The 19,667-nt window shown below is 53.3% G+C and overlaps 1 protein-coding gene across 12 annotated transcripts in view; it reads left to right on the top strand.

Moving 5' to 3' along the window:
* The window catches only part of SMUG1 (single-strand-selective monofunctional uracil-DNA glycosylase 1), a 79,360-nt gene that overhangs the window by 18,445 nt on the left and 41,248 nt on the right, over positions 1-19,667 (top strand). For 3 of the 12 annotated variants that reach the window (XR_014803263.1, XR_014803265.1, XR_014803264.1), the window contains exons 1-3: positions 11,133-11,170; positions 14,834-15,135; positions 16,164-16,283. Coding sequence is in view for 7 of the 12 variants with exons in the window: in XM_013997572.3 (XP_013853026.1) it covers positions 4,388-4,487; positions 5,213-5,277; positions 14,834-14,968; positions 16,164-16,691 (828 nt within the window). In the remaining 5 variants the exon portion in view is untranslated. Of the gene's footprint in view, positions 1-4,146; positions 4,488-5,212; positions 5,278-11,132; positions 12,316-14,833; positions 15,136-16,163; positions 18,756-19,667 lie in introns of those variants that run through there. The other 9 variants (XM_013997572.3, XM_013997573.3, XR_014803266.1 and 6 more) reach the window with 9 other exon arrangements.

Genomic DNA, 19,667 nt, shown 5'->3' with positions numbered 1-19,667 from the left:
TCGGTTCTATTCCTCTGTTCCTCCACACTCCTCTCTCTGTGCTGCATTTAGTTTGGTGAAAAGGTTCATTTAGAAAATCGAGATACACACATCCTGGGCCCCTGGTCCAGGCTTTGTTGCAGGGTACCCTGGGCCGCCTTCCTCTTGCCCCAGTGGGTGATGAACTTCCTCGTGACGTGGGACAGGACCTTGGGGTTCTCCTGCTGCTGTGTAATGCGTACCACCTCCAGTTTGCCCCGGAAGAGGCGCTGGGACTTCTGCAGGCTGAAGGTGAAGGTGGGCCAGCCCGTGGTGGAGGCATCGCGGCTCTGCCTCCTGCAAAGTCCTCCTTGGGCTTCTTCTCCTCCGCATTAGAGTGGCTTCTCCTCATGCATATTGCTCAGATGTCTTGGCTCTTCTCCTTGACCTCCCTAAGAGAGGTCGATACTTCTGTTCGTGGATCTGGATTGGCAAGGATGGTGGTAATGAAATCGGGTCCGGTTAAACAATGTGTGTTTGGAGAAGGTGCTGAGCGGGGCATGGTGATCCCTGCACTTGGAAGATGTCAGCAGCAGTGTGACAAGTGCTGCCTCGAAGATTTAAATATGAGGCTGGGGGGCTCACGGAGGAATATCAAGGAAGGCTTCTCGGAGGAGGTGAGAGTTCAGCTGGGTTTTGAGGGATGCGCTGGAGTTTTTCCACTTCATAAGGGCATGGGAAGAAAGGCAGTCCTGTCAGAGGGACCCACCCTGGGCAAAGACATGTCGCTAAGAAGGGGCAAGGAGAAATCAGGGAACTGCTCATAGTCCTGTGTGGCTGGAGCCCAGGGAGCTTGCGGGAGACTAAAATTCCAATCCGGGAAAAGTTCAGCAACAATCTCTAATGGTTTGCTCACTGGCCAGACAAGAGGCTTCCAGAACAGGGCATTGCTCCCAGACAAATGAAGGACAAGGAGAGGGTAGGACAAGGGACACTGAGAGGAGTGCTCTGGGCTCTCACTTCCTCCCTGTTGCTGCCTATCCTGTCCTCAGAAACTTACTTAACTTATCCTGAGCCTCGATTTGCCTCATCTATATAATAGGGACAGTGATGCAGCATTTACCTGAAGACAGGTAGGATAAACTGTAGTTTCTTTAAAAAAATTTTTTTTAATTAACATGCAGTTGATTTACGCTGTTGGGCCCGTTTCTGCTCTACAGCAAAGTGACTCAGTTATACACACAGAGACATTCTTGTTAAAAACTATTATCATTATTGTTGTTATTATTATTTTTTGACATATGGAAGTTCCCAGGCCAGGGGTCAACTCAGAGATGCAGCTGAGGCCTACGCCACAGCCATGGCAACACCAGATCCAAGCCACATCTGTGACCTATGCCACAGCTTGTGGCAATGCTGGATCCTTAACCCACTGAGCGAGGCCAGGGATCGAACCCACATCTTCACAAAGACAATGTCTTGTCCTTAACTGACCAAGTCAGGGAGATACAGGAACTCCTTAAAAATTATTTTTATTTGTTTATTCTTTATTTTGACTGTGCCTGCAGCATGTGGAAATTCTTGGGCCTGGGATCAAAACTGCACCATAGCAGTGACCCAAACTGCTGCAGTGACAACACCAGATCCTTAACCCACTGTGTCTCGAGAAAACTCCTATATGTTCTTTTTTATGTTTTTTCCCATCACGGTCTATTCCAGGAGGTTTGATATAGTTCCCTGTGTTATATACAGTAGGACTGCATTGTTGATTCATTCTAAACGTAATGGTTTGCTGGAGTTCCCTTTGTGGCTCAGCAGAAACGAATCCAACTAGTCTCCATGAAGATGCAGGTTCAATCCCTGGTCTTGCTCAGTGGGTTGAGGATCCGGTGTTGCCGTGGGCTGTGGTGGTGTAGGTCGCAGACGTGGCTTGGATCTGACGTTGCTGTGGCTGTGGTGTAGGCTGGCAGCTGCAGCTCTGATTCGACCCCTTGCAGGAGAATTTCCATATGCTGCGAGTGCGGCCCTAAAAAGCAAAAAATTAAAAGTAAATAAATAAATAAGTAAATAAATGTGATAGTTTGCATCTACTCACCCCCCCAATTCCATCTCTCTCCCTCCCCCATCTCCCCTTTGGCAACCACAAGTCTGTTCTCTATGTATGGGGGTGGTTTCTTGAGGTGTCTTCTAGTATTGACAACTGTAGTCTTATGGCCACTCTGAGCTGTGTGACCAGGTCTTCGTGGAAGAGGGGGGCTTGGGGCCTGGCCTTAAGGGATGCTGATATTGGCTAAACAGAGAGCAGCGGGAAGGCTGGGGGAAATATGGGCACAAAGCTCAGAGGCAAGACGGTGAGTCATGTCCGGAGGACCATGTGGCTGGCACATGGGGCTGAGAGGCTGGCCCCAAGGTGGGAGAGGAGGTGCCCCTTAGCAGGGCAGGTGTGTGTGACTTGTGCCAGAAGGAGGTGCGGGAGAAAGACGTCTAGGCACCCGTTTGTGAACCCACCCTCTCTCCGCCCCCAGCCCTCCAAGCGACCACACTGAGCTGGAGAGAGCCTGGTATTGGAGAGACAGGGTCTGTGGGATGACTGGGAGTCAGGGACATGCTAATGAGATGCAAACAACATGTAAACCAGCCACTCCCCTCTCCATCCACTGCCTGAGGTCTGTGCAGTCTGAGGTCCAGCCGCAGGAGGAGGTGGAGGCCGAGGGACTTTTCACCTCCTCCTCCAGGGCTCCTCCTGCCTCACTGGCTACGCCTGCCAGACATGGGGACACACTCCTATGCTGCTCTTTCTCTTCAGCAGACCTGGGAGCTGTCCCCTGAGCTGGAGCCCTTGGCCATCCTGTCCATCCCTGGAGGACTGGCCCGGTTCCTGTGGGAGCTGCCCAAAGCCCACAGGAAGTGTCTGAATCTCCCTGAGAGGGGAGTGCAGGGCAGGTCAGAAAGATGTCTTGAGAGAAGGAGCAACAGGGATGGGGCAGGGCTGGGGAGACTGAAGGGTAAGAGATGGGGTGTGGAGAGGCCCGAGGAGAAGACACATTTCCAGGAAAACGGAGAGATGTGGACCCCGTGGGCAGGAAGCCCCAGAGACCCTGACTGACAGGCAGACAGACAGAGACCGTCTCATGGGTCCGCTCAGGACACGCCAACCAGCGCCTCTGTTGGCTTCCTCTTGCCTGTCTGCCTGTCTCTGGCGGATGGTCCCTTTGTCTGTCTAGCTCTTTGTTTGTTTGTCTCTTTGTTTGCCTGTCTCTCTCCCAGCTCCCCCCGCCCCCCTTTCCCCTCTGCTGTCTGTCTCTTGGTCTAGACCTCTCTATCTGTTGCTGGCCTCTGCCTTCTTCATCTCCATGAACTGCTCACTGGGATCGTGGGACCCCGGGGTCCTTGCCTCCTGGTTTCGGACAGGTTCACTCCTCCTCCTGAATTTGGGTCTCAGTTTCCTCCTTTCTAAGGGGCCCCACCCTCTGCCTCTTACTGTGTTTATAAGACTCAGGGGTGTGGGCTGGTGACTGTATTTCTCATGGCTCAGGCATCAGAACAAAGGGTTTAATTCATCTGAGAGGTGATACTGCTGTTCCACCTCCTAAGGACAAAGCAGGAAGAAAATGACTGCAGCATGAGGCACAGGAGTTAGACATTCAGAGGGACTTCCCAGTAGGTAGGAACGGGGGCTATTAGGACAGGTCAGCCTAGAGAGATTAAATAACTGCCATCATAATCTTTTGTAGAGGAGTCCCACCGGGGGAGGGGAGGTTTGGACCACATGACCTTCCCTGGTCTGTGCCGTCTAAGAAAATGTCTTTTGATGTGAAGTAAGAGGAACTTGCTTGAGGAGGGTAGGATACCAGCCTCTGCCATCACCTACCCTAGGTCCCACCCGCACAAGCTCCCAGGTGGCAGGGGAGAGGGCCCGGGGCGGGGGGGAAGAAGGTAGAGGAAGTGCTATCTATCTCCTCTCCTCCACCCGGTTTCCCCACCATCTTCCCAAGCTCAGGACCACCCTGCCCCCGCCCCCCAACAATCCATGAGAGATGGCTGCTGGGGACGGAGTGATGTATGTAATGCAGATAAAATGTCAGCAATTCTAAATGGGTCCGGAGATGCAGCCATGGGGGGGGGGGGTGGAGGGAGAGAGGGCGGAGCAGGGGGGAGAGAGGAAGGGAAAATGAGATGTGGGACCTCACCAGGACGGCAGCAGGGGCAGACACCCCCTCCTCCCAGCAAAGGCCAGAGGAGGGGTGGGCCCAGGCGGCAGGAGCCCAAATGAGATTTTGAAGAGGGAGCTGGAGGGTGGGGGGTGGCGGAGCGGAGGAGGCGGGCGGGGGCAGTGGGGCCGGAGCTGCTGATGTATAGCGGTTTCATAACTTCCTCAGTATTAAAGGCAGGTTCATGGGGAGGGCAGCGCCATTAATCACCAGGCTGAATGGGGCTGGGATTTGCTGAGAGGCGCGCTTGCTGTCTGCTGTGCCCGCCCGGCTCAGGGTGGGAGGGGGCAGGCCGGGATGCCCCTCCTGAACTGAGGGGTAAGACCCCAGGAATCTGTTTTGGGTGTTGGGAAAGTGGGTCCTTGTGGGTAGAGGAAGTGGAGGGGGTGGCGCTGGGGAACCTGGCAGGAAGGAGGAGGAGAAGGGTGAGGAGGACTGTGACAGGGGCTGGGGGAAGAGAGGCAGGGGCTGCGGGGAATGATGAGGGGCAGTGGCTGTGGGGACCCTGGAGGAGAAAAACTGGGGAGGGAGGATTGTGCATTTGAACATGAAATTGATCACATGTAAATATAATGCAAATGACATGCAAACGAGCCCGGGATTTCTCAGAGTCCATAGCTTAGGCATTTTCTTCCTTGGGCTGAGAATTGGGGCCAATTTGCATCCGGTTCATGCCCAGTGCCTTGATTCTTTATTATTAATATTTTCAGAGGGAGAACACAGGCCTCACTTGTTAAGGAGGAGAGGGAGCCAATGCGGGGCTGGTCCTCTGGTCACCCTGGGAAAGGGCGAGGCCCTCCCCTCCCCCCACCCACGGTAGCATCAGGAAAATTGACATGCCTGAGTGACAGTGAGGGGGCTGAGTGATAGGACTCCTGGGCTGCACGCCTGAATTGATGGGGGTCTGGGAGGCAGAGGCTCAGCAGTGAGGCAGAAAGATGGAGAGAGAGAGACAGACCTCCACAGCTCAGAGACAGATAAGCAGATACGATGAGGGTGGCTCCCTGGGCCCGCAAGGTAGCCGTTGTCATCCTCTCTTCCAGGTGAAGAACGAGATGACCAGCCCCAGGTTCAGAGAGGTGATGATCATCCTAAGGTCACGCCGCTGGTAAGTGCCAGACCCTCAGCTCCGAGTGCCCTTGAAGGTTCAGCGATGCTTTCAATCCACCGTAAGAACATCTCCGAACGAGATAAAAACAGGGAGCAGATATCCGTGTTTTCAACAGGGATTTATTGAGCACCTAGCAGGTACAAAGCAGAGGGCCTGTGTTCAGGAGAGAGAAGGCTGAGTGTTGGTCTCTCAAAATTCACAGCAGGGGCTGTAAGACATTTCAGCAATAAGTGAAACTCGCCAGGGAGGTTCGTGCAAAGGGCGGATCAGGGAAGGCGTCGCAGGGGAGGTGGCATTTGCTGTGGGCCTTGGGGAGCGGGCAGAATGTGTATTCAGTGGTGGAGATGGGAAGGGAAGAATGTTCCAGGCGAGGGGGGCAAGATGGGCAAAGGCAGCAGAGGAACAGAGTGTGTGCAGGCGTGTGAGGGAGATCAAGCTGCGATGGTAAGGGAAGTGGGGGGTAGGACCTGCGGGGGGGCAGCAGCCCATGTAGATGTCACTTGGAGGTCAGCCAGAAGTGGGGGGGGGGGCTACATCACTCAGTCAATCATTGATTCAGCAGGTAGATATTTATTGCACATGAACCACACGCCAGGGCTGCCCTGGTGGCTTGGGATGCGAAGATCAGCAGTGGTCCCTCCTTTGAGAAGTTCAGCCAGTGGCAGTGTCCTCCTTAGCAACAGGGCTGCGGAGCGTGTCCCTCACGGTGTTAGTGTGAGGATGAGACAGGAGAACGCACGGGAGGGAAGTCCTTAGGGCAGTGTCTCGTGTAGAAGGAGCACTCGGTAAAGGTTCTTGTCATCAACTTCACTGGTCTGAAAGGTATGGGTTGGTGGCCAGAGGCAGGGAGAGGGGTCAGCATTCTGCTGGAAAATTTGGGGAGAGATGGAGTGGGCCAGTGTGGGTGGGAAGGAGGGGGTGGGTAGAAGGCTGCAGGGACAAGAGAAGGCAAATGACAGTGCCAGAGGTAGGGGCAGGTGGAGCGTGTGCTCTGGGAGCATGGCAGGGGGATGAGCAGGGCTGGGAGAACTTCTCCTTGGCCAAGTTCCTGCACCGTGGCTGGTTTGCTGGGAGGGCAGGGCAGGGTCTGGGAGGTGAGTGGGCTGGAAGCTGGGGTTCTCGGGTCCTCTGCCCACGTGGCTACTCAGCCCCTCTTCCAGACTTAACCTGACTCCTCTTCTCAGTGGCTTAGTTCAACTCAACCTGTGGGAGACGGGCCTCCCCCTCTGCCCAAAGTGGAACTTCCATCCTCCTGCTGCAGGGCCCGGTGAGCAGACGGATCCCCTTGGCTGTCTGTCTGTCTGAGGTCTGGGTGGCCCCCTGGGGATAATTGCTCTGGACAACTCTAACGCCACTCAGACAGATTGTCCAGCCTTCTGGCCCCGACATCTCCCACCACTGCATCAAGCCCAATTACTCAGCTCCCCCCCAGCCCCAGGCTCTGGCAAAATCCGATTAGCGAGGAGAGCGCTGCGCAGAGCTGACAGCTCCTCCGATAATTGCTTCCCAAGTAAGCGATGCAAATCAGCCCATCTAGCCAGTCCCTGCTCTGTCTCCTGGGGACCCAGGCGTCCAGGCCTCAGGAGAGGGAGAACACCCGAGCTGGAGAGACGTTGGAAGTTGTCACCTGCCTCCAGCTAAGAGCCATCAATCCATAGAGCTAGTCTGTGCTGCTGTGGGGCTGAGGTGGGGTGGTGGGGCAGTGAGGCTGGGCTAGGGAGCCTGCTGGCTCTGCATTTCTGCCTTAACTGAGGCGATATCCCTTGGCCCCTCTGTGTGGGGAGAATCCTAAGTGCCCATTTTCCAGGAAGGTAGATGAAGGCAGTGATATGGAAGACTGACTTGGGGAGATGCTCAAATCTGCTAAGAAACACGTGGATGAATCCACAGCCTGGCTCCTCTGCTAGTCCAGTTCTAGGAGGGAGATGGGAGCAGGATGTGCAGACAGCTTTCTCCATTTGAGTTCCCTCCTCACCAGCCCTGGGGCAGAGACCTCGAGGGTCAAATCCCCCCAGAGCGCTGGGATGTGGCTGTGATATGAGGGCTCTTGGCGGCTTGGAGCCTGACCAAACCCTGAGACTTTTGTGCTTGCACCACGGAGGACATATCTTTGGGATAAAGTGGTTCTAGCTCACCCCACGCCTCAAAATCAAAATCCTTTTAAGGGCCTGTGAATGCCTCTTCCTTAATGTCTTTTCTTCCTAGAGCTTCCTCTTATCCCATTTCCTGCAGATCTTGGAGCCCTGAAAACACTTTCTTCATCATCCAACCCCCAAACCTAGCCCATATGGGTCACTGTCTCTGTGGTGATCTCCAGGGACGAGTTACCCAGTCTTGTCCTCTGTGCTCGTGTGTCTGATGTGGCTTTATGGGGGCCTCAGATTAGCATCGGCGTTGTTATGACCCTGGTGCATGGTCATAATACCACGAACTAACCTTTAATCCTGTGCTACACATACCACCCGAAGCACCCTACAAAATGGTCACTTAATTATCACAAAAGAAAACATGGATTTCGGTGATTACCCCATCTTACAGTTGAGCTAACTGAGGCACACAGAAATTAAGTAACTTGCCCCTGATCAACCCTAGTAAGTGGCAGAACTGGGATTTGAACGGGACTTCCCGTTGTGGCTCAGTGGGTTAAGGACCCCACTAGTATCCATGAGGATGCGGGTTCGATCCCTGGCCTCGCTCAGTGGGTTAAGAATCTGGCGTTGCCACAAGCTGTCATGTAGGTCCTAGCTATGGCTTGGATCTGGCATTACTGTGGCTGTAGGGTAGGCCACAGCTGCAGCTCCAATTTGACCCCTAGCCTGGGAACTTCCATATGCTGCAGGTGAGGCTGTAGAAAGACAAAAAAGACAAATCAAAATCAAATCCAGACCACACTCTAGAGGCCTCTGCTATGTCGCTTCTCCTCTCCAAAGCCCTTTTAATGTTTACTGGGCTGACCGAAAGGGCAACTGAGAGAGAGTCCCCACTGAGGGGGGCAGGGGGACACGGCCACACTGAAAGTCAGACACTAGAAGCCCTTTGGGGTTCCCGAGGGCAGAGGTGGAGGGAGCTGACAAGGGTGATACCTGGTACTTGGGAAGGAGAAACCTGGCCCTCCCCGTCTACACTCCCCAGTAGCTATTTTCTTCACTGGAGCCCTGAGCTTGCAGGCCCCCGTCCCTCCTTTAGGAACCTGGAAGCTTGGGAAGGGCGAAAAGATCAGCCTAGACGCCCAAGTGAGCTGGGAGTCAGAGCTAGGACCTCCCAAGGCCGATAGATGGCGCTCGTGGCCCAATACAGCCTAAGGAAACCAAAGGAAAACAAGCCAGTTGGTTAACCCCTTCCCGCCTGCGCTCCAGCCCCAGGAGCAGGCTGACAGGCAGCTGAGGGCCCTGCATCAGGCCTGGCTGGCCCCTAAGAAATGACCCACCTCTCTAGGCTCTGTCCAGCTCATAGCCTAGGTCTGCTTCTGCTCGGGCCCCAGAGCTCTATCCATAAACTCCTGTCAGCCAGCCACTTGGAGACTTTCCAGAGGGCCAGGTGACTAAGACATGGACAAGGCAGGCTGGGAGGCCCCACCCAGCCCAAGTGTCATCTCCCAGGCTCTATCTCTTGAAAGTATGTGGGTCTCTGTTTCCAATCACCCCCACTTCAGGAGAGTCCTGCACTTCCATCTTCCCAGAGGGACTCACCAGGTGGGAAGGAGTAGCATGGACAAGAGACAGAGAAGGCCCCCAGGCCCCATCTGGGGTCAGCGACAGGGACTCACTGTGCGTTGCCCAAGACTCAGTTTCTCCCCATGTAGGCACTCCCTGATCTCTGGGCTCCCTGGGTGAAAGGGCTTACAGGGATGGAAACAGTTATCCAGCCCTTCCAGGATGTTGGAATTAGGGTCCTGGGGATCTCTGCTTACCCATCACTCATTTCACTCATACTTGTCAGCAGACTTGGAACATGAAGGGCTGTCATGACGATAACCTGGAAGTGCTTGGCAGCAAGGGGTGAGGGGTGGGGTGGCAGAAGGGTTGTCCAAAGGATGATGAGGTTCCTAGAATTCTTAAGCAATTAGATAAAAACAACAGCATGGTTCCTCTTCCCCCTTGATTTTTGTTTAGAAACAGACAGAAGCAGAGATCTATGGAGACAGAGGAGCCTGAGTGAGGAGTCAGTCTAGAAGTTCAGGATATTGTTATTTTTTCTTTTTTCCATTTTTTAAAAAGTTTTGATGTATAGTTGATTTACAATGTTGTGATAAGTTTGCTATACCACAAAGTGAGTCAGTTATACATGTACACATATCCATTCTCTTTCAGATTCTTTTCCCACATTAGATTATCACAGAATATTGGCTAGAGTTCTCTGTGCTATATAAACAGCAGGTCCCCTTTAGCCAATGATGCCATATAACTCAGTGTGCATATGCCAATCCCAAACCCCCAGTCCATCCCTCTCCCTCCCAACCTGTCCCCTTAGGTAATCATAAGCTTTTCAAAGTTTGTCAGTCCAGGATACTCTTATTTCACTCATTCCAGAGAAAAAGGCAGAGACAGGGAAGTAGACACAGAGGGAGTTAGAGATACACAGGGAAATCGATACAAGAGACTAGGGATAAAGTTATACTTACATAGTCAGAGAAAGGCAAAGACACAGAGAGGGAGAGAATCTGGTACCAATGAAAGCTCAGGAAATAATGGACTTTGTTAAGGTATGATTCCAGTGAATAACAGTTTCCAAAGTCTTAAGGGTGGGGGTGGTTTCTCACCTTTGGTTCAGAGGACCACTGCTTATAGTTCCCTGGAGCTCCTGCCACACTCTTAAGTTTTTATATGTTGGTAGGAGAGCAGGGGATGATAGGGAAGGGGGAGCATCCTTTTTCTTTCACCTCTTCCTGTCCTGGAATTCATTGGTCTCCTTCCTTGCCACCTGCAGCAGGACTTTGCTTCTCCCTGGTCTCAGTAGCTGCTGTGCTGGAGTATGCAGTGTGTCGGGATGGGAGAAATCTAGAAGATACTTGGCCTTAGGGGGTTTCCAGTCAAATGAAAATCTTAATAGTTAGGACACAGAAACAGACCCAGATACAGGACAAGAACAAAACTAGGAATGGGACAGCTTTGGGCATTAGCATTGGGTTGGGGAGGTGGGAGCAAATGAACTGTTAGGTCCTGCCATGGGATTGGTCAGAGAAGGTGTCTCGGATAGAGTATCGGAGAGGGAGGATTGGGAATGATGGGAGGTCATAGGGCTGCATAGATAGCAAAGCAGAGGAGAGAGAGAAGTGAAAAGGTGAAAATGGCAGGGGATGGAAGAGTCTCAGAATCATTATTAAGGAGAGAGAGAAGTGAAAAAGTGAAAATGGCAGGGGATGGAAGAGTCTCAGAATCATTATTAAGGAGTTGTTAGAGATGCCAGAAGTGCCTCCGTGGTTGTTCTATATACAGTCCTTGAGGGCTGCAGCAGAGAGTTCTCTGTACCTGGGGCAGCAGGAGGGCTAGAAATGGTATTTAGCTGCTGTTATTATCCACAAGTGAGTTCAGGGATTGGGGACAGTTCAAGCTCCTTGACTGGCAATCTCTTTAGGAATAGTGTTGCGGATGAACTTTTGTAAGAGTGATACCCTATATGGATAGAACCCAGAATCTCCAAGGTCCTTACGGGGCCTAGCCTCTCACTTCTGAAGTCTTCCGGTTTAGCCCTGGTGTAAAGAATAAACTACAACTCCCAGCATCGCTTAGGGCTAACTTAGCATGCCTTCCGGGAATTTGAGTATTTCCGGCGGAAGTGGCTACGGCTACACCAATCGCCTTCCCTAAACAAAGTAGACTACGACTCCCAAGGTCCTCTGCGCCCAGGGGCGGGAGAAAGGAACCGGAAGCCGGATGGGGCACCGGACCAGGTAGGAAGTTGGAGGCTGGGAACCTGGGGCGCTGGGGCTGGCCGGGGGACTCCCCGGCCTTCTGGGCGGTGGCAGGCGGGAAGTCGGGATGCCTGTGTTTTGGGGCACCTCGCTCCGTTTGGGGTTTACCCAGCGCAGGCAGAGCGGAGCCCATGGAGCCGCTCGGGGGGCCTGCGGGAACAAGGCTTTCCCGTCGGGCGGAGCCCGCGGGCGAATGCGGAGGTTTTTTTGTGGAGCCTTAGTCGTCGGCCCCCTCGGAACCAGGAGGAGAGATTAAGTGGTTTTTTTTGTTGTTGTTGCCGTTGTTTTTTTTTTTTTTTTTTTTTTGAGTACATGCTCTATTATTATTTTCACTGGTTAAGGATTTGCTGATTGTCCCTGGGGTTCCTGGAGTGCCCCCAAGGGCAGGGGAGTGGTTAGTGTTTTGGGTTCCGTTTGCACTTGCTGAGTTTAGTGTCGGCATAGATGGCAAGTCTAGTCATTGGATCGCCCTCCGCTTCCTCTGCCCTTAACGTGATATGACACTGTGATTTATAAAGTATCTGCATTTCCTAAGTCTCTGGCTCTTGGTGACTTTAGATAGGACTTCCAAGTTTCCCCTTTGAGCTTTCACGGTGTTTTTTAAAGGACCTTAAATGGAGTCACAGCATATTACAATTATCTGTCTTATAATTAAACTTACAAGCAGTAAGTGTAGTCTGGCCTACATTTATTCATTTTGGATTTCTTGCCCACCGAGAGACTACACAGTGCCTATCATGTAAGATATTCATAAATATTGAAAAAAATAAATCAGTTAACAGCTGGCGGTAGGTTGGATGGAATTTGTGTTTTTCATTTCATAGAGAAGAGAGTTAAGTGACTTGCTGAAATGAACCTTGGAGATTAAAAAAAAAAAAAAAAAAATGGAGTTCCTGTCATGGCTCAGTGGTTTTGGGGCTCAGTGGTTAACGAATCCGACTAGGAACCATGAGGTTGCAGGTTCGATCCCTGGCCTTGCTCAGTGGGTTAAGGATCCATCTTTGCCGTGAGCTGTAGTGTAGGTTGCAGATGCGGTTCGGATCCCGAGTTGCTGTGGCTCTGGTGTAGGCTGGCGGCTACAACTCCGATTGGACCCCTAGCCTGGGAACCTCCATATGCAGCAGGTGTGGCCCTAGAAAAGACAAAAAAGAAAAAAAAGAAGAAGCTTGGAGATAAAGCTAGGACAAGAATTTGAGTCAGTTAATACACAGCCTGTGGCTCATGCCATCAGATCAGGCTTTGAAATTCTGGAACACTGAAAATAAAGCCTTGTCACTCTTAAGTGTACCCCCAGCCTTGCTGTCTTTAGCATGGGTCCCTAAAGATCAAAGGTAGACCTGAGAGCAGTCTGGTGTTGGAGCGTCCAGTCCACTAATGGTGGTGTTGTCTGGGGAAGTGCAGAGCAAGGACCCCTGAGACATTTGAGTTCTCCACAGCTCCCTTCTCAGCGTTTGTTTGAGTCCACTTGGCCCTGGGTAGCCACCTAGACAGATCAGTTAAGGACTTCTAAGATCAGTCTAGGGAAAGATCTCCTGAGTTTGTCTCTGTTCCCTGCCCACCCCCCCTTCCCCTAGGCTAGGGTCAGAGAACAGATTGATAGATCAAGCTGTTGTGTCAACCCTGAAATTCCATTTTGGGGATGAGGTTACTCTTGACCTGGGCAGGGATTTGAGAGGGAGGAGAACCATGGTCCCTGCCCTGTGGGAGGCCCAGATGTGATGGAAACACACCCAGAGCCTATCAGACCCTTGGAAACAAGCAGAGTACAAAGCAGGCAGCTGAGCCTTGAGTGAACTCAGGATATAGAAGTGGGGAGGAGTCCATCAGGAGAGGCTCCTTGGTAGAAGGTAGTTTTAAACAGGATTGAAAAAGGTGGGTTGGAGACAGCTGAGCAGGTGTTTGTTGACTGCCTAATAAAAGCTGGGACCTTGAAGATACTGGGGGAAGTTGAACAGGGTCGCCGCTCTTATCTGCTCAAGTCTAGTCCAGGAGGCAAGATGTGAATTCACAAAGAAGCCACTAACTGTGGTTACATGCAGTGGTTCTCAGCCATCACCAGCCATCAGAATCACCTGAGGAAGCTTGTTTAAAATACAGATTCCCAGGCCTCACGCCAGGCCTACTCGGGTTGGATGGGGCCAGGAGGCTACAGCAAATTCTGCAGTGTCCTGCAGAGGAAAAGGATAGTTTGAGCTGCATCTTGAAGGGGCGGTACGATTTGCATGTGTGGAGGGGTAGGAGGCAGCCCAGTCCTGGTTCTCTCAAGCAGTGTATATGGTTGGGTTTGTAGAATTGGCATGGGTGCAGTTTTGGGGGGTTAGGATAGGAAAGGCATTGGGAAAGAGAATGGAAGAGCCAGGGTAGAACGCTGATTTTGCATGGGAGTGGTGAGAAGGAAGATGGGAAGGAATGGCCTTTGCGGGTTACAGAGCTCACTGGAGAGCCCCTCTGCCTCCTTCCCCACTTCCCTCTTTCTTCTTCCCTTTTCCTCTTTCCTCCCCAGTCTCCCCTTTACTCATAATGTCTCTTTCCATTCTTATGGCAATATTAAGTGGATATTGCTTTTCTTAGGATTTGGATGAGGAGATCCGAGGCTCTGGCCAGGGTTACGTAGCTTGCAGGCTTCTAGTCTGAGTCTGGTAGACTTGGGGGGGAGGGTTGTAGAATTAGCAGAGTGGCTGATTGGACTATCTAAGGCCACATGGCTACGAGTGATTAAGAGCACAGCCTTGAGTCGGATGGTTTGGGTTCAAATCCCAGCTTTATTTCTTGCTAACTGGGCTTGGGCAACTTGCTTGAGCTTGCTCAGCCTCAGTCCTCTCACCAGTAACGTGGGCGCAGGGATACCCACCTCATGGGATTATAATGGGCGTCAGTGAGGGGTACCTGCACAGAGCACTTGCTCACCACCTGGAAGCTGTTGTAATCGGCTCCCTGTAATTGGTCTCTGAGGTGTGGTTTGTGCCTGCATCCCATCCTTCAGCCCATTGGTTTCCAGGACACAGCCCATCCTGGCTGGGCTTGTTTTTTGTCTTTTTACCTTTTCTAGGGCTGCTCCCACGGCATATGGAGTTCCCAGGCTAGGGGTCTAATCAGAGCTGTAGCCACTGGTCTACACCAGAGCCACAGCAACGTGGGATCCGAGCCATGTCTGCGACCTACACCATAGCTCACGGCAATGCCGGATCCTTAACCCACTGAGCAAGCCCAGGGATCGAGCCCTCAATCTCATGGTTCCTAGTTGGATTCGTTAACCACTGTGCCACGACAGGAACTCCTGGACTTGTTTTATTAAGGATGACATTAAAGGTGCTCAAAGTTTGCCTTGTGAACATGTATTGAAAACCTAGGCATGGCCTGGGAACTGGTGACTCAAACTGGTGATGGAAGGGAGGTTTGGAGTGGGGATGATTGAAGGTTTGGGGTTCTGCTCTCCAGGTGATCCACGAAGAGGAAGGATACTTGATACGGGGAGAGGAGGGGCCCTTCATTACCAGGAACTGAGATGAGTGAGGGGGCTGGGGGGCAATTGACACGGTCTTTTCTGAGCCCAGGAAATGGTAGTGGGGGCCCTGGCCACCCTGGGGCTCTCTCATCTCTGTGGCTGAGGGCTCTTGGGACCTCTGTCCATCTCTTTTCCAGGTGACAGTGGCATGGCTGTGCCCCAGGCTTTCCCACTGGGGCCCCTCCACGAACCTGCAGGCGCCCTTATGGAGCCCCAGCCCTCCCCTCGAAGTTTGGCTGAGGGCTTCCTGGAGGAGGAGCTCCGGCTTAATGGTGAGCTGAAGCAACTACAGTTTTCCGAGCCTGTGGGCCTCATCTACAATCCTGTGGAGTACGCCTGGGAGCCACATCGCAGCTACGTCACCCGCTACTGCCAGGGCCCCAAGCAAGTGCTCTTCTTGGGCATGAACCCAGGACCCTTTGGCATGGCCCAGACTGGGGTAAAGAGCCTGGCTTCCCCCGGTGGGCGGAGGGGGAGGCTGGATGCTTGGCTGCGTGTGGTGTGGAGGGGCATGTGCGTGGCCATGCCCCCTCCCCTTGCACACCCCGGCTCCTGTGGTCTCAGATACTCTGCCGGCCTCGCTGCCCATGTTAGCCAAGCGCATTAATGGTAGTTCCGTTTCCCTGGTGAGCTGTCCACTAATTGCCTCTGAGAGCCCTTCCTTCCGCCGGCCCCGCCCTCGCCTTACCTTGCTGGCTCCCTCCTCTCCCTAGAGTGTGCTTGGGGTCAGGAGAGGGACCGGGACTACTGGGTCCTCAGGAGACTGGTTGCCAGGGGTGGGTGTGGAAGGGACACAGGACATTCCAGCAACCTGGGTGCTATTTCTTAGCTGCGGAGGGGCTCAGACCTGAGCCAGGCTGGGAGGGGGGGTGCAGGGGGGGGTTGCCCAACTGCTTCCCTTTCAGACCTCAGCCTGAGTGACTGCCCCTCAGTGGGGGTGCTTGGCAGGTGGGGGAGGGGAAGAGCTTCAGGGCAGGAGGCTCAATCGCTTTTATTGACCCCAACTGGGGGCTGAAAGGTGATCAATGATGATCGATGGAAATGACAGCCTGAGGCTTGGGGCTGAGAGGGCACCCAGAGAACAGGGGTCAGCCCTGTCCTTGTGCCTCCTCTAACCCCGGCCACTTTTCCGTCTCAGGCCATCTTTCTGTCTCCGGTATCACGCCGTGGGTCAGGCCACCTCTCCTCCCCGTGTGCTCCCTGTCTCTGGTTCCAAAGGCTCGTGGGGGTGGAGGCAAACAAGTAGATTCTTCTGGACCTGAGTCCACCTGAAAATTGGACAGAGATGGACAGGATTAAGCCAAGGGCCAGGAACCCTTGTGTTGGGCCTTTGGGTGAAGGAGACAGGGGTTGGGGGTGTCAGTGGGGGGCGGGCAGCAGCCAGGCTGGATCCCCATGGAGGGTGGAAAGGGGTGGGTTGGTCCAGAGCCCAGTTTGAACCCCTTGTGTCTCGCTCCTTCCCCCCAGGTGCCCTTTGGGGAAGTGAGTATGGTCCGGGACTGGTTAGGCATCGGGGGCTCTGTGCTGACCCCTCCCCAAGAGCACCCCAAGCGACCAGTGCTGGGACTGGAGTGCCCTCAGTCCGAGGTAAGTGGTGCCCGGTTCTGGGGCTTTTTCCGGAACCTCTGTGGACAGCCCGAGGTCTTCTTCCGTCACTGTTTCGTCCACAACCTGTGTCCTCTGCTCCTCCTGGCCCCCAGTGGGCGCAATCTCACCCCCGCCGAACTGCCGGCCAAGCAGCGAGAACAGCTCCTCGGGGTGTGTGACGCAGCGCTTTGCCGGCAGGTGCAGCTGCTGGGGGTGCGGCTGGTGGTGGGCGTGGGGCGCGTGGCCGAGCAGCGGGCACGGCGGGCTCTGGCCGGCCTGATGCCTGAGGTCCAGGTGGAGGGGCTCCTGCACCCCTCCCCTCGTAGCCCACAGGCCAACAAGGGCTGGGAGGCAGTGGCCAAGGAGAGACTGAATGAGCTGGGGCTGCTGCCGCTGCTGACGAAATGAGTGCCCCTGCGGCCGGCACAGGACGCGTTCCAAGACCCCCAGGGTCGTTCTGGACAAGCAGATGACCACGCGCCTCCTGGACCGGAGCAACAAAGTTCCCCTCCGCTCCCTGGTTGCTGTGACCTGCCACGGCAGTTGCAACACTACTCCTGCTCGCCCTCCCGATTTCCTGCTCACTTCACCTTCCTCTGAGCGTGGCCTCTGGTCTGTGGGTCCCAGCGCCACCGAGGGCCGGCGCCCACAAGCTGCTCTACCTCCCTGTTGCCCTGGGGGCTGCTCTTTGGTGGAGAGTGACCTCAACAGTGACTTCTGAGGTCATATTTTCAGTTGTAGAGAAAAGTTCTTGCCCAGATCCCCACTCATCCTTCAGCTCACCCCTTCGCTCACAGGGACCAGGAGAAAGCATGAGCCATGGATGCTAAGGGTGAACTTCTGATGGGAGACTGAGGGCGGGTCAGGGAGAGAGAATTCAGTGTGGCAGCACGGGAGGGACCAGAAGACCTGGATCTCCACCCAGCCTTAAGACTTGTGAACCCCGTGACTGTAGATGAGTTGACCGACCTCTCCAAGCCTCAGGAGCCTCTGTAAATTAGGGTTTCTGCCTCCTGGGGCTGGTGTGGAAATTCACTGAGATAACACTTACAAGTGCCTTGCACAGTGCCTGGCGCACGGGTGCTCATCCCACCTCCCCTGGCTCTCGCCTTTGGGTGGGGAAGGCACCGCGCTACACTACACGGGGAGCCCCTCTGCTCCCAAGGCCGGGGTGGGCCTGAGTGAGGGGCAGATTCTTGCCCCGCCAGAGCTGGACCAATGACTTTATGAAAAACCCAGCCTGTGATTTTTTCAATCTAAGCATTAAAAGCCCCTAAACCCTTGTGTGTGGGCCCTTTTTTCCCTCCTGTGCGTCAGCAATTGGAAGGTGGTAGTTCACATGTTCCCCTCTTAGCTTCTTCCCTGTTTGCAGAGAAGGGTCCTCTTGGGTAGCTGGGGAATGGTGGGAACAGTCTCTCATCGTCTGAGCAAAGCTGCAGGGTCTCTGTGAGGGGCCTGTCCGGTGGTTTGCGTGCTGCTCAGGGCACTGTGGAGAGTAGGGCGCCGGTAGATGGGAGCCTGGCCTTTCCAGCTAACTCGGTTCTTCTGTCTGCCGAATGGCTGGGTGGTGCATCCCTTTAGCAAAGGCTGGGGAAGTGAATCCACAGGAGAGCAGAGACCACCCTAATAAGGAACATATGGGACAGGTCATCTCCAGCTCTCAAAATGTGTAAGATTTTTAGTCTAAGTGTTCCCTCTCCCGTTGTATAATAATTTGAGGGGCCTTTGTCCTTGGTTCTTGGGAGGGAACCTCTAAATCCTCAGGATTTCCCAAGGGATAGGAGTTTCTTACTCATGGTGGGACCCTTGGACCACACTTGCCTTTATGCTGAAATTTGACTCAGGAGGGCTGACCATGCCTGAAAGACCAGCCAGGTGATATCAGCCTGACCTTCACGGGGGTGGGGGGCAGTCTGGAGATTGAATTCAAGCATGTGGTCGGTGATTTCAATCAGTTATGCCTCGATAATGAAACCCTAATAAAAACTCTGGAGGAGTTCCCGTCGTGGCTCAGCAGTTAATGAATCTGACTAGCATCCATGAGGACGCACGTTCAATCCCTGGCTTTGCTCAGTGGGTTAAGGATCTGGCATTACCATGATCTGTGGTGTAGGTCACAGATGCAGCTTGGATCCTGCGTTGCTGTGGCTGTGGTGTAGGCCAGTGGCTTACAGCTCCGATTCGACCTCTGGGAACCTGGGAACCTCCATGTGCTGCAGGTGTGGCTCTTTTAAAAGAGAAAAAAAAAAAAAAAACAAAAACAAAACCATAAAAACACAACTCTGGACATGGAGTCTTTGCGAGCTTCCTCTTCAGTGAACACATGAAAGTGTCAGGAGGGTGATGTTTCCTGATTCCATGGGGAAAGGGCATGGAAACTGGGTCCCACCCTTCTCAGATCTTGTATTATATGTCTCTTCATTTGGCTGATTCTGATTTGTATCCTTTATAATAAAACTAATTGCAAGTGGAGTGCTTTCCTGAGTTGTGTGAGTCATTCTAACAAGTGATTGAACCTGAGGGGGTTGTGGGAACCCCTGAATTTGTAGCCAGTTAGAAGTGAGGTGACCTGGGTACCCCTGAACTTGCAGCTGGCATCTGCAGTGAGGGCAGTCATGTTGAGGGCTCTGTCCTTAAACCTCAGGGATCTTTGCTAACTCCAGAGGGTTGGTATCCGAGTTGCATTCATTTATTTTTTTCTTTTTAGGGCTGCACCCATGGCATATGGAAGTTCCCAGGCTAGGGGTTGAATTGGAGCTGCAGCTGCCGGCCTACACCACAGCCACAGCAGTGTGGGATCTGAGCCACATCTACAACCTACACTGCAGCTTGTGGCTGGAGCCTTCATGCACTTAGCAAGGCCAGGGATCAAACCCGCATCCTCATGGATACTAGTTGGGTTCTTAACCCTCTGAGCCACAGTGGGAACTCCTGCATTACAGTGTTGCACTCCAACATGCTTTAGACTCCTTTCCTTTCTGCCATCAGTGCAGTGGTGCTAAATAGTTGCTGCCCTATGTTGCAGAGCACTGGATAAGGCACTGGGAAATAGCTGCACAGAGACAGACACCATTGTTCTCTTACATATTTAGCTGAGGTCACCAGGGAGAGCTCTCTGGAGGAGGTGGCGTTTTAGGTGGCTTTAGAGGCTGGGGAGGTGTTGGAGAACTTAGAGAAGAGCTTGGTTATGTTCAAGGGGTAGCAGGTACATAAGTGTGGACTTGGCCCAGTTGGGGGTACAGGCTGGGGAGTTAAGTAGGGCCAGCTTGGGCAGAGTCTTGAATGCTAGACTAATCTGTGAGAACTCGCAGTCCAGGGAAAGATGCCCAGAACATACACACTTAAAACACCCAACAGATGGGCATAGGGACAAGCTGTACAGGA

This window comes from Sus scrofa, chromosome 5, assembly GCF_054392235.1.
Source record: "Sus scrofa isolate SSC_HxYL_T2T_F1_AM1 chromosome 5, Sscrofa_HxYL_maternal_Yorkshire_Landrace_v2.0, whole genome shotgun sequence".
In the NCBI taxonomy this organism is placed as follows: domain Eukaryota; kingdom Metazoa; phylum Chordata; class Mammalia; order Artiodactyla; family Suidae; genus Sus; species Sus scrofa.
The sequence above is the reverse complement of the archived record's forward strand: the minus strand, read 5'-3'. Positions and strand labels throughout refer to the sequence as shown.